At 40.6% G+C, this 13,737-nt stretch overlaps 2 protein-coding genes across 6 annotated transcripts; both read left to right on the plus strand.

Moving 5' to 3' along the window:
- The first annotated feature begins 4,996 nt into the window (after positions 1-4,996).
- On the plus strand, positions 4,997-8,764 carry limd1b (LIM domains containing 1b). Of its 5 annotated transcripts, XM_083773028.1 has the most exons (9): positions 4,997-5,229; positions 5,812-6,044; positions 6,363-6,464; positions 6,538-6,568; positions 6,689-6,756; positions 6,882-6,941; positions 7,687-7,817; positions 8,215-8,266; positions 8,591-8,764. In XM_083773028.1, exons 3-9 carry the CDS (start codon positions 6,435-6,437, stop codon positions 8,672-8,674), a joined length of 456 nt encoding a protein of 151 aa, XP_083629154.1. In that variant the 5' UTR covers positions 4,997-5,229; positions 5,812-6,044; positions 6,363-6,434; the 3' UTR covers positions 8,675-8,764. The 5 variants fall into 5 exon arrangements, with proteins under 5 accessions (XP_083629154.1, XP_083629155.1, XP_083629151.1 ...); XM_083773029.1 differs by lacking the exon at positions 6,538-6,568 and having other exon boundaries at positions 6,363-6,468; XM_083773025.1 differs by lacking the exon at positions 6,538-6,568.
- An 837-nt stretch (positions 8,765-9,601) lies between these two features.
- On the plus strand, positions 9,602-13,629 carry nrm (nurim). Its single transcript, XM_083766553.1, has 4 exons — positions 9,602-9,820; positions 10,874-11,067; positions 11,514-11,690; positions 12,326-13,629. The coding sequence occupies exons 1-4, from the start codon at positions 9,670-9,672 to the stop codon at positions 12,638-12,640; spliced, it is 837 nt and encodes a 278-aa protein (XP_083622679.1). The 5' UTR covers positions 9,602-9,669; the 3' UTR covers positions 12,641-13,629.
- Positions 13,630-13,737: the final 108 nt, after the last annotated feature.

Below are 13,737 nucleotides of genomic sequence, written 5' to 3' on the forward strand. Positions count from 1 at the left end.
GAAAGGGGGGGGGGCGGTGGGGGGGGGATTCAGATTTAATACGGGGGCCAGTTTCGAATTGCAGCCATCCGTAGGTGCCCTTTGAGAGCGGTTTTGAGGAGTCAAGGGATTCACATGTCTTAATGACTGTTGGTAGGGCGTTCCACATTTTGGTGGCATAGGAGCGAAAATAATTTAGTCCCTTGTTTGTGCCGAATCTGGGTTGTAGGCCTACATGGTTTGTTGCACTCCCTCTGGTGTTGTGGGTGTGGACTTCGTTTACAATAAGGAAGTATTTAGACAGGTACATGGGTATCTTGGTGGTGTATCGAATCTTGTGGACCAGACCCATTGCAAGATGTTGTACTCTGTCGTCGACCCTAAGCCATCCCAGCCTGTCAAAGTGGGCAGGGGTGAGGTGGGTTCGGGGGTGAGGCCAAGTAGGAGCCTGACCAGTTTGTTTTGGGAGGTCTGGAGCCTAAAGGCCCTTAAAACAGGTGCTGTGGTACCAAGAGGTGCATGCATAGTCAAAGAAACTTTGTACGAGGGCTCCTGTTAAGGTCTTCAAGGTGTTTTTGTTGACCAGTGAGGAGATCCTGTAAAGGAATCTTGTTCTTTGATTGACTTTTTTGATTACGTTGGTGGCCATTTTATCACCGGAAAGATTGGCCTCCAGGATGGAACCTAGGTAGGTAATTTCATCTTTTCGTGTGATAATATTGTCACCCACTCTAACCAAGAAGCCATCTGCCTTGCTGAGATTACTATTTGATCCGAAGAGAATGGATTCAGTTTTTCCCAGGTGTAAGGATAGTTTGTTATCAGCGAGCCAGCTGCAGATCCCGAGTTCAGAGCTGAGGGTCTTTTCAACCTGAAGTTTGTTCCTGTCAGAGACCAGCAGTGCTGAGTCATCTGCGAACAGGAACAAGTTGCAGTCACAAGCTGATGTCATGTTGTTTACATATATTAGGAACAGTATAAAGGCCCTAGTATGCTTTCTTGTGGAACGCCACAGCTCACTGGGAGGGGGGGGGGGGACAGTGTTCCGTTCACCTCCACCATCTGTTCTCTCCCCTCCAGGTAGGATTGCATCCAGCTCACTGATGTGCTATCAAAACCAATAGCTGACCAGAGCTGACCAGACAGGCAATTCTTCTGGCAAGGGAAATTAACCTGTTGGCAAGCCCTAAACAGGTGCTACTCTAGGAGCTACAAAAAGGCTCAGTCCTGACGCTTAAACAACAGATGCCACCAGCAACTGAATATGGATGGGAGGCTGAGGGAGATCAACTGGTGCCAGTCACAACACGGGATACCCACACCCCAGCCACCATTACCCAACTGATCAAATGTGTCTGCCAGAAATCCCAGTGCATGTCACATTGTTCTTGTCGATCTCAAAATTTGAACTGCTCTGAGATGTGCATGTGGGGGGCAGATGAAGAGGTGTGTGGTAATGTAAGCAATTAAGGCACATTTGTTGGGGATTGACGATGACGACGACGAAGATGGAGACCCTTCAATTTAAATGTTTTTTCAAAACTTTCTGTAAATATTAGAACAATGTGATAATTCTGTGACCATTTCTCATATTGTTCTTTATTTTATATGAGGTATATATGCCTATAAATTACGCTAATAAGGAAAGGTTTCATATCCTAGTTATTGAAAGATAATATTTTCTAGACATGCAAACAGACTTACACTGTCTGTATAAGATCACGTTTATTAATTAACTTAAAGGGGCATTCCACTCATTTTCAACATTTTACTATATCATTAATATATCTTAGAGCTCTTGTGTAGAAATAATAAAAAGTCCTCCCATTCTGTGTTTCAAAATCATTAACACAGTGAATCACATCTTGATGATGTCATCAAGATGTCAAGAAGGGTATTCAGTTGCACAATATGAAAGCTACATTGTGAAATGATATAATTTTATATTTAGTCAGGGCTGCACAAATGGTTTGTGCACCTGTTGGAACTGAATACACAATCTAATTTTCTGGTAAACTCCAGCTGGAGAAGGCAAACTTGCTAGACTTGACTAAAAGGTTGGGTGATGAGAGACACCTTGTATTCACCATGAAGATGGACCACCAGCGGCAAATTATTGAGATGGAGAAGAGACATCAAGATAAGGTATTTATTGGTTTTTGTATGAAGTACTTTACTTTGTATTGTTCTATGAAAATAATGTTTTGTATTAATGGTTCATTAGTATTGTCAGAATTATGAACAGTTGGGGTTCTAACCCATGGAAAACAGCATGGGCTGTAAAATGACAGATTTGTGTTTCCCAGACTTAACTGTCTTAACACAAGGGGGAGTACTGTATTGCACTGTTTTACAATATGCCGTTATAAGATGCATTATGAGTCTAGTCCAAACCCAAATCTATACATTGTTGACTTTGCCTTAACATTTATTTTGGAGTAGAATTATTAAACTAGTTTTTCATTTTAGGAAGAGGAACTGGTGAAGATGCAGGAATTGAGTGATAAAAACAAGGCATTGATGGAGGAGATTGAAGAATATAAACAGGTAACATCCATCAATGGATGAAATAATGGTTCCAGTGTACTTTTGGCAAATGTTGTAAGACTAAACATTTTGAGACAAATTCAACAATACCAAAATGGAGGTTCAATGTAGAGAACCACCCATCTGAGAAACTTTTTTCTATGTGAATACAAATGTGAAAAATCTGTTTAGTTAACATGAAAACATTTACGAATTAATACTGTACTTTGTACATATGATTCAGAGGAAATGTAATACAAAATTCTCTTCTCATAGCTGGGGGCAAACTCGTAAGAAATCACAGCGATTTGGCTTTTGGTGACTAGTTTTAGAATTTTGGCATGGTGTTAGGTATGGGTATAAGGTTTTCAAAAAGCTGTGCAAACGCGTTGGTTCCAGTCTGAATCTGGTGAGAATAAGTGAGTTAGTCAGATCGGGACCCTGAAGCAGTTGAAAGTTAAGTGATGTTCCTTTAAAGACTGCACCACAGTCAAAGACCACTCTCAAGGTGCCTTTCTTTGAGTGATGCACACCATGATGTGGGATATACCAGAGTTTTCCATCACTTCGATTCAGCTGGTCCACTGGCACCAATTCAGCATAGCCACTGTTAATCATGTCTGTGAGGAAAGATGTGTATTCATCATGGAACTTCTCATCTTTGTTGAACTTGCGTTTCAGGCTCTGGATGGGTTGCTCTGCAATACAACGGTTATTTGGCATGATGGGATCTTCTTGTTTGAAAGGTAAGTTTAGGCAGTAATGTCCATCTTTAATCTTTGCTGAGTGGTTTACAATATCAAGGAATTTGGCCTCTTCTCTTGACATTTCCTCTGTTTCATTACTGGCTCTTTCACTGAAATCTTGATTGTACTGTTTGACTAGTAACTCATCAGTTTAGAATAGATATTCTATTGACAGCAACAGCAGGGCAGCCATTCTCATCCCTGATGGTGTCATCTCCTCTTAATGGACCATAGATGAGCCACCCCAATAGGGTCTGCGTATGGTCCATCTGCTTGGCTATTAACCACCTCCCAGGGTTTCAGTAGCTTCGAGGCGTTTGTGCCGATGAGGAGGTCAATGCCAGTGTCTATTTCGGGTAGTGTGATATGGTTTAAATATGGCCAGTGAGACAAGTCCTGTTATTTTGGAATATTGGGTTGTGAGACAGGCATGGTTGCGTGTGTGAACACATCAGGCAGTTGAATAAAGTCATCTGAGTCCATCCTTGCTATTTCCAAACCGTTGATATGGTAGCTAGACTCAGGCTTCACTTGATTCATTGTTCGCAGGAGTATGTTTGTTTTCTGTCCTGCCATCTTGAGCCTTTTCATTAAGTTTTCAGTGCAGAATGTAGGTGTAGAGATCTGGAACTCTTGTCATGTCTGTAGCAGCGGTGGCTCTCTGCTGGTTCCCTAGCCCCTTTTGGGATCGAGAAAGATTCCGTGCCGTGTGAGCTTTGGGATTTCCTTAAAAAGGTAAATATGGAAAGGGGCTATATTGCTCACCAGCTCAAGCCAACCCTGAATGTCTCTGTAAGAGCTAACCACATGCACAGACAGTTCAGCCATGTATGGTCCATGGATGGAATGTTCCCTCACCCTCAAAGGCATCCTCTTCTGGCTGTGCCAGGGCTGTGCTAATCTCTGGCCACCAGTAGGTCATGGAGCTTCTCATTGTAGGCCTCAAAGTAGTTCATCTCCAGATGGCATGAACCAGTTCAACCCAGATGGAAAATGGGATCAGAGTATTGGACTTACCAGAGCCAGTTTCGTTTAAAGAAATTAAAATAAAAAACAGTACAGTGTTCACGTGTTCAATTAATCAATTCAATTATGATGTGCTTTCTTATTTCCTATTAATGTGATGATTTTTGTTCTATAAGACGCCATTTGTGTTATTTCATGTTCATGGTATGGCTGTGGTGCATATTATTGCTGTGAGGCTAGACTGTGACAAGGCGTCCAAGGTGAATGTATATACCACATTTTGGGTTATTGATTTTCCTGGACTATTGGATTATTGGATCTATTAAGGGCGGACTTTGCAGTCTTCTCCAGGTGGATGGCCGTTCCATCTCTCCATCCCCCCAAGTTCGCAACCTGGGTGTCATCCTGGACTCTACCCTCTCCTTTCAATCCCACATCAAATCTGTTACTAAATCTGCCTTCTTCCACCTCAAAAACATTTCCAGACTCCGCCCGTCACTCCCAGACCCTCATCCACGCTTTCATCTCCTCCCGGCTGGATTACTGTAATGGTGTCCTGTTCGGCCTCCCCAATAATTCCCTTGACAGATTGCAGTACGTGCAAAACTCGGCTGCCAGAGTGCTCACCCGCACAAAACGCTGCAGGCAGCACATCACCCCCACCCTCAAACGCCTCCACTGGCTCCCGGTTAAGTTCTGCATCAACTACAAACTGCTCCTCCTCACCTACAAATCCCTCCATGCCCTTGCCCCACAGTATCTGACAGACCTCCTCAAGGACTACACCCCTGAGCGGAACCTGAGGTCTTCGGACTCCTCACCATCCGTCACGCGAAAAAGCGGACCCTCAGCGATAGAGCCTTCTATGTGGCAGCCCCTGCCCTCTGGAAATCTCTCCCCTTGGAGATTCGCCAGACTCTTTCAAGTCTGCACTGAAGATACTCTGGCTTTTGGCAATTTGTTTTGTTTTCTGTTTTTCTGTTTAGTAAAGCGTCCTTGGGTTTCTTGAAAGGTGCTATATAAATTAAAGTTATTATTATCAATATTATTATTATTGTGGAAAAGTTAAAGGGTGATAAGAGGAGAGAGACTTACCATACTCACTGCATAGACTGGTTTGCAATTTGATTTATTTTGGACATTTGGGTTTAGATTATGAACAGTGCCAGGACAATTTATTTACTAAAACCTTCTGAGTCTGTTATTTAATTTAAAAAAATTCTTTGTTATTTTTAAGCTATACTTTGCTTTCCATGTATTAAATTAATTCATTCATTATGAAACTTATTTACTGGTTATTTCAGTGATTTATTCTGAACTGACCCTTCACCTACCTCTTATAATTAATAGTGTTGGAACCATTATAATACTGTGCACTGTCTGGCCATGGGCTCATCTTACAGTATGTGTAGTGGATATAACATGAACCTTTTTTACTCACAGCATACACAAGTGTTAATGGCAAGTGTAAAATTGCCCCTCATGGTTCATTCAAACACAAACTTTAATTCAATAACAGCAACAACATATTGTCTAATGCTCCAACTAGTGATTTGCAGATAACAGTTGTCCTCATCTGTCATCACTCACTCAGGCTGTCACCTTGAATGAGCCGGGGGCTAAAGGCTGGCTGCCCTCTTCAGAGACCACAAGCACCGAATGCAACACCCATAAACCGAGGTCCCAGCTCTTCTTACAGTTGTCTGCACCACACGTAAAATTAGACGCCCCAGAAGTCATACTAGAGGCTCCAGCAGCCAGACACAGGCAACTGGTTGAAACAGTGTTATGCGATGGACACACATGCTGGCTCTGATCTCTACTTTGGTATGGTTATATACGTGTATATTCAAACTAACCCCAGCTTGTAAAGTAAGAGTGGATATTTCTCTAACATAATTATATTATGTCCTGTTGTTCTTTAAGGCCAATATATCTATTCCATCCAACGCGTGCCACACAGTTTATTGTCAGTGTGTACAGTGTGCATTTGGGAATGGATGGAGCGTTGTGGCTGTACTCATTTTATGAATGACTATTTCGCTGTGGCACTGAGGACAAGAGACTCATAAAGCTAAATAAACAGTATGTTCAGGTCAATCACTTTGTTCTGCATTGGGTTTTCTTTTTGCTGTGGCGTTTTAGGAAATTGTGTAAATTGCTGCCAAGCAGTGCACGGTGTTGGGAGAGCATTTCAAGCCATGGGGAAGCTTTTCCATGACACCTGTTTCACCTGCAGCATTTGCTGTGAGTATTTATTTATTTTTAAATTCCTTACTAAATCTTCACTATTACTTTTGTCTTTTTTTCTTCTGAACAGGAACACACTAATGCTCACACAATGGCATACTGTAAGCACATTCTGACAGTATGACTAGCCTACAGAATCTCATTCCTATATGGATAATTGTAATTCTGAATGTGAGCAGTAATGGAGATTTTATATGACAATGCAGTTGTTTTATTTGTAGGTAAACAGCTGAGTGGAAAGCCTTTTTACTTCATGTCAGGAAAGATCTTTTGTGAGGATGACTTTTTAGTAAGTATTGCTTATATAGCCTATTAATAAGCTGATGTGTGAAACTGTAGCATTGTTTCTTATTCTGTTCGACAACAAATTAAGACTATTATTTATGTGTTATTATGTGTTCTTCTGTCATTTAGTACTCGGGTGTTCATCCGCCAGAAATTTGCAACGCCTGTGGACATTTAGTTAATGACATGGTAAGTACAGATGAGCGCAACGTTTATTCATCAAGTTTATTCACATCCCACAGACAATGAGAGTTACATTTTCAGGTTTATATTCTCTTACTGACATTTTACTCATATTCGACTATCGACTGAGTGTGGTACCAACTGGGTGTGTAAATATTTGGTTTAACACAACCAAACCGAAATGGTAGCTCTTGAGTGTGAAGCAAGCATAAGTCGGATGACTCAATCTCGTGAATTCTCCGATTTTTAAATCCAGTTCAGTTACAGTCAAAATAGAGACATATCAGGTTGAGCCTTAAAAGCAGAGTCATCAGAGTTGTGAAAAATTCCTAATCCCCACCTAAAAGGGGGGGATTCATACACACACACACACACACACACACACACACACACACACACACACACACACACACATGCACGCATGCACGCACATACGCACACGCACATGCACATGCACACACAGTATGTTGGTACCTACTACCTATACCAGATGACACTGGATAAGTAACAAAGTCAATGTTATTGACATGATGTGAGACATCTTTATTGTCACATCACAGCTTTACAGGTGCACACTCGTCATTTTGTAGTTTCTGTGACAAACGAGAGGCTAGAGTAAGCTAACTCTCCGTGTACCAAAGAAAACATTGTCTTTTATGTTCTAGCATGCATATATACCTCAACATAGCAAAAAAACAGCAGCAGATTTGATTTTGAACAAATTCAATTCTGCCCACCCCCCCATCGACAGGTACTACAGGCTCGTGGTGAATCCTACCACCCAGCCTGCTTCTGCTGTGTCATCTGTAGAGGGAACCTGGAGGGATTACCATTCACTGTAGGCAGCGATGACAAGATCTACTGTCTCAAGGACTATCACAGGTAGCCTACGTTTACTACATGTACTGTACATTTGTGGTTCTCAAAGTGGGGTCCGGGGACCCCCACTAGGGATCCTTGAGTGTGTTCCAGGGGGGTCCCCAGATTGTACACTTTCAGAGATATGGTGGTGTGTGGTCTAAACAGGGGTTCTGAAAGTGTCACCAGGGTCATCTATTTTCAACAATGTTTGAAGATTTTTGACATTTTGGCATAAAATCTTTTAAATGCACATTCATTTAGGGGTCCTTGACATGAAAAAGTTTGAGAACCACTGCTGTACATGACACCACAACAAAGGGCAGTGCTGTCTCATCACACCCCTGAAACAGTCACACCCAGAATGAGCTCATTGTTAGCAAGTCACCCTTGACATCATCACACTCCTTGTTGGTTTCAGGCTGCAGGCTCCCAGGTGTACAGCATGTGGCATGCCCATTGTGCCCTCTGAGGTGAGCTGAAGTGAATTTTGTAAAGGGAAACCTGAAATGTTACTGTAATTTCCATGAGTGCAACTATTAATATAAGTTTGCATTCTTAGTGCTTTACATTACACACAACAAATACTTTACTATACTACGATACTATAGACAAATAAATAGATACACTTCGTAAACAATAATATATATTTTTTGTTTTTGTTTTTGTTTTTAGATAATTAATAGATTATTTTTGGTAGTGTTTGTCATCATATAGGCTACAATATAAAGGTTCAATTTGACAAAAAGGCTTTCCATGGTATTATCATAATACTGTATTATGCTTTGCTTGTCTAGGGTTCAACAGAGTCCAGTCGAGTGGTGTCCCTCAATAGAAGTTACCATGTGGAATGCTATGATACTATGATGAACCTCACTTAAGGACATTATAGAGGGTTCCCATTCTCATTTGCTACTGATTTGTTTTGTTACTGAAATGTAAAAAATAAAATAAAAAATGTCATTCTTGAAGAGCTTACGTAGTGTTTTATAACATGTTATGCAATTTTTTCCCATACCGCAATAAAACAAACGTTCACTGCTATCACATTTGCATATTGACTCATACTGTACACGTATAATGGTTATAGGCTACATGTACTATGTTAGAATACTAGCTATAACCTAATACTGTTTTTATTGTGATATGGATTCCCCTGAGTCTGAAATAAAGAGTGAATTGAATTGTAAACACAAGAAACACGACAGTGTTGTTTGTATTGAGTTTGTGCTTGAAATGTAGGCCTACTGTAATTCTGCAAACTGTTAATAAATCAATCAATCAATCAATCAATCAATCAATCAATCAATCAATCAATCAATCAATCAGTCATATTTACTACAGGTCTTGTAATCCCACTTTATGAAAAATAACATTTATTTATTAACCTCTGTTCTCAACAGTAGCCTACACATCTTTTAATGGACCATAATACAATTTAACTAACCTCTGTTCTAAAAAATAAACAGATTATGTAGGCATTGTTATGACTATGAGCCTACATACAAATACTGTATGCCGAAGTAAATACAACTTAATTAAACTGTTTATGAAAGGAAACACATTACAACAATCGAAAATGATAAGAGAAAAAAACTAAACAAAGTTCATTAAAATAGTACTATTTTAGAATAGTAACGAATACCCTCCGCATCGAAACTCTTTTTTTCTTCTTTTTTTTCCGAATCGAACCCACCCATGATACTCAGTCCTAGATCATCTTCACACCAGTGCGGCAGTGCCACTCGCATAGTATCCAGTATCGGCTGACAGCGCTACCGTGTGTTAATATTCTGTACTCACAGTGTGTGACTGAATTCCTGTCCCGGAAGAAACCTCTTTGCAACTTGTCAAATGAAGATTAATTAGATGTGAAATGGCGTCAGTCACGGTACGTGGATCGGCTCTCTGCATCTTGGCTTTACTAAACTTCGCATTCGTGTTCATCACCGGCGCTGATTTTATACGTTTCGTTTCGTTTCGAGCCATTTACCATAACATTACAGGAGATACTACACTCTGTCAAGGTAAGCCCCCGTCATGTTATTTGCAGGCGACCATGTTAAAAGTATCAATGAAAAGTTCACTAATAGGATTTAATAATAATTCAAGTAATTATGTGAAGTGATATGCCCTGAACATAACTGACCGTTTGAACCAATTGACGCTAGCGGCATGAAATGTGTTCCTGTACGAATAGTCCTTACTAAAAATCAATTGGCGGTCGCAAAAAAAGAAAAGTTAAATAAACAAGAAAAAGCCACTCTGGACAAAAATGGGAAAGTATACCATCGTCTCGCGAGAATAAGAGATTCATGCATGTTCGATGAGTCCACCGCCCGGCTAGCTCAGTCGGTAGAGCATGAGACTCTTAATCTCAGGGTCGTGGGTTCGAGCCCCACGTTGGGCGCTACTTTTTTTTGTCTTAAGTAACAGCTTGAACCCTCGTATCTCTCTTCTGGGCTAATATTTGGCAGAATATGTGAACATTCCTCAAAACACTACAAGTGCGCCATATGAGTGGTTGTGACTCGATTTAGCTTAGCTCTGGTCCATAGCTTGCCCCAGGCTTCATTAGAACTGAAGAATGTCGAAGGCTAATGAAGGCAAGACCTATGGACCAGAGCTAGATAGATCTATTAACTGACAAACCATTGGATTGACTTGAACAGAAAAGCATGCAGTTATCAATAAGAAGCTGATAAAAATCACTGCACTGCATTAGTGTGCGAACACATAACTTAGCCATGGTTCACATGATCCCAATGTAAACAAGCCAATGGCTTTTATTTTCTGGGTATTTCAAGCCTCTTAGCAGACCTTGTAATGAACTGTGCTTTCATCTGGGCTTACTCTACAAACTGTTAATAAAATGTTCAAGCAATCAATCAGGCCTTTGTGTGATGAGTGTGTCTTTATATTGTTATGTGATGTTAATTGTGGAATATTGTTATTGCATGCCTGCGAGACAGATTCCCATGTAAATAAAATAAAAGTGTCTTAACCTGATCTAATATAATAATAATAATAGTAATTTGAATCTAACTGATCCCAATTTGTTTGATCTTTATTATACGCAGACTCCATACCGTGGTCTGTAGCCTTGCGGGACAGCTCTGTTCTCAGCTCTCTGTGTGTGGACCTGGGTCTACTGGTGCTCTTCACGGCACAGCACAGTGTGCTGGCCTGGCCTCCGGTCAAGCAGGCGTGTCAGTCTGTCCTGGGGGCTCTGAACAGGTCTGCATACTGCTGCACTACTGCACTGGCACTCCAGGTATAACACACACGTGCGCCCCCCAGCGAGCGCGCGCACACACACACACACACACACACACACACACACACACACACACACACACACACACACACACACAGTTCTATATAAGTTATGAAATAAGATCCTAATTGTCTTATAAACTAAGTGTAATTTCTTTCTGTACAACAAATGACATGAATACAGTGTGACGCTGCATGCAGTTTGGCCAATGATTTTGGAGTGTTATTGTTGAAATGTAAATGATATACCGGCACGCAGACCGACAAAGGGTCAGTCCAATCACACAGAATGAACTGTGTAGGTCAGTGACAGTATAGTATTGTATTTTTCATTCATCATGGCATGTGTCCGTGTACGGTAGTTATGTGAATAGGCCTGTTTTTGTGTTACGTTTATATTGTGCAAACTTTAAATCTAGTATCCGCTTGTCCTCTTTTCATAAGGTTCTAATGCGTTTCTGGCAGCCTGTGACTGGCGCCCCATGTCTGTGGTCGGTGCGTCATGCTCCTTGGAGCATCTGGTTTCCTCTGCTCTGCTTCACACTGCATTTCGTCTGCTGGGCCATCATCTGTAGCATCCTTATGATCTTTGACTACGCTGAACTACTGGGCATCAAGCAGGTAGGCTGTCCTCTGTCTGTAAACCTATGCAAGGTAGTAATAATGATTCGTAAAAAAATTTGTTTGAGTATTAGTAGCAGCAGCACTAGTGTAGTAGGAATAGAATAATTGTAAGGCACTGAACTAACGGTACTTTAATTATCACACAATAATAATTGGCTGAAAGTTGTAAAGTAAATACTTTATTTAAATTAGCAGTGGCTAAATAGATGCTCACTAGGATTATTATTGCTGTCAGTGTGATTACATACAGTATTTCCTAATATCATGTTGTAGAATGTAGAAGGTTCTGTGCTCTCACAAGATTACCAAACATTAAAAAACTTAACACTACATAAAATAGCAACAGATGAGTCTTGAGTGCAGTGTTTCTGTCACATCCAAGAGAGAAATCTCCATCCATCTGTAGCTTTTACAGAGTTGTTTTATTCAATCGCTCAGTTATAATATGTCTAATTTATTTTTGAAAGAGAACTTGTATTGAGGCTCAGTTATTGTTTTACGAAGAGTAACTACGGTAATGGCATAGCTAACTACAATAATTCAATAAATTGGCCAACACTGATTACATAACCTACTCTCTTTCTCCCCCTCTCACACTCTTCTCTGTGTCCCTCTCTACCTCCCTCTCTCAGGTTTATTATGACTGCCTGGGTCTAGGGGACCCCTTGTTGCTCAAATCAGCCCAGGTCCAGCGTCTCTTCTCTCACCTCCGTCACCCGGTCTGTCTGGAGCTAGGTGTTATCCTATGGCTGCTGCCTGCCTTGTCTTTGGACAGGCTTCTGCTGGCGGGGAGTCTGTCCACCTACCTGGCCTTGGCACACTCTCTAGACAAGCAAGACCTGGCCTACATGAGCTCCAGGCTTATCAGGAGGCTGCAGCTCTGCACTCAGCCACATGGGGGCAGTGGTACTGGGGACCATGTTAATCACAATCACAAACACAAGTGAAAGGAATTGAATCTGCCTGTCCTGTAGTGGAGTTGGCTTCCTTTCACCTCTTAAGGCTTAATTTATAGAGAATGTAGTTTAATAATTTTGTCACTGGAGCGAAAATCACTGATTTGTGTCTGAGAGTCTAGTCTACTGTATGAACCAACCACTCCCACAATGGACTGACCAGGAGACTAAATGACTAGAATCAGGCAGGACTATCCACACTTTTCCTGGGCTGTGTGTGCTCCAGTTCCTGTCGATTTGATCCAATGAAAGGCAATGAAACTGGTCAGATGACCAATGATATCCAATGAAATCAACAGGAACAGGAGCACACACAGCCCAGGAAAAGTGTGGATACTTCTCCTGACTGTTACCCAGGACACCAGGGTCTACATTACTCAGTGGAAGAGGATGGATGACCACTGGATAGATGACCATACAGTCAGATTGCATGGTTAAAAACAAATAATGTAAATAAATAACACTTTTTATTCATTACAAATATGTTTTAGATTGCAGCTTTAAACCAACTGAGTATAAGGCCCTGAATGGATAAATGACCACACTGGAACTGAAATATGATATATTGATTTTGACTTGGCTTTTATTTTGTCACTGTACCCTCACTGTACATTTTGAGTTATTATTTAATAAAGAATGTATTTTTTTCAAGCACAGAGTATATTTTTATAGTCTATATTGATTTATATTTAACATTCATGCCTACTGTGTCTATATAAGCTTATTAGAAGAGTATAGTATTGATATTTGTGTTTTGCTTTCACACTGAAAACAAAATGTCTGATCTTTGTTGGATCCTGGTTTTATTTTACTTTTAAGTATTTTGACATATATATATGTAATCACAAATTAATTGTGAGGTGAGTGAATGTAGGTCTGTTGTTGATAGTGTGTCAAGCTGTATTTGTTTTATCAGGATGTGTTTTTTTCCTCAGAAATGCTTTTGATTTTCAGTGGCTACAACCTTTTTCATCATGTGTAACATTGTACCTCTATGCAATCACTGTAATGACTAATTAATGGCATTTGCAACATGTTGAATAAATTAAATGTTCAATGCAGTGCCTTGTACAAGAAATAACGTTATT

Source organism: Protomyctophum parallelum, assembly GCF_964188405.1.
Source record: "Protomyctophum parallelum genome assembly, chromosome: 1".
Classification (NCBI taxonomy): domain Eukaryota; kingdom Metazoa; phylum Chordata; class Actinopteri; order Myctophiformes; family Myctophidae; genus Protomyctophum; species Protomyctophum parallelum.

Excerpts from the sequence above, each read along its gene's own strand:
- limd1b (XM_083773025.1), top strand. The coding sequence starts at position 6,011 with ATGGACACACATGCTGGCTCTGATCTCTACTTTG. Across the intron at positions 6,757-6,881 it reads TTTGTGAGGATGACTTTTTA|TACTCGGGTGTTCATCCGCC; the intron begins GTAAGTATTGCT and ends TCTGTCATTTAG. Across the intron at positions 7,818-8,214 it reads TGTCTCAAGGACTATCACAG|GCTGCAGGCTCCCAGGTGTA; the intron begins GTAGCCTACGTT and ends TGTTGGTTTCAG.
- nrm (XM_083766553.1), top strand. The coding sequence starts at position 9,670 with ATGGCGTCAGTCACGGTACGTGGATCGGCTCTCTGCATCTTGGCTTTA. Across the intron at positions 11,068-11,513 it reads CTACTGCACTGGCACTCCAG|GTTCTAATGCGTTTCTGGCA; the intron begins GTATAACACACA and ends TCTTTTCATAAG. Across the intron at positions 11,691-12,325 it reads AACTACTGGGCATCAAGCAG|GTTTATTATGACTGCCTGGG; the intron begins GTAGGCTGTCCT and ends TCCCTCTCTCAG.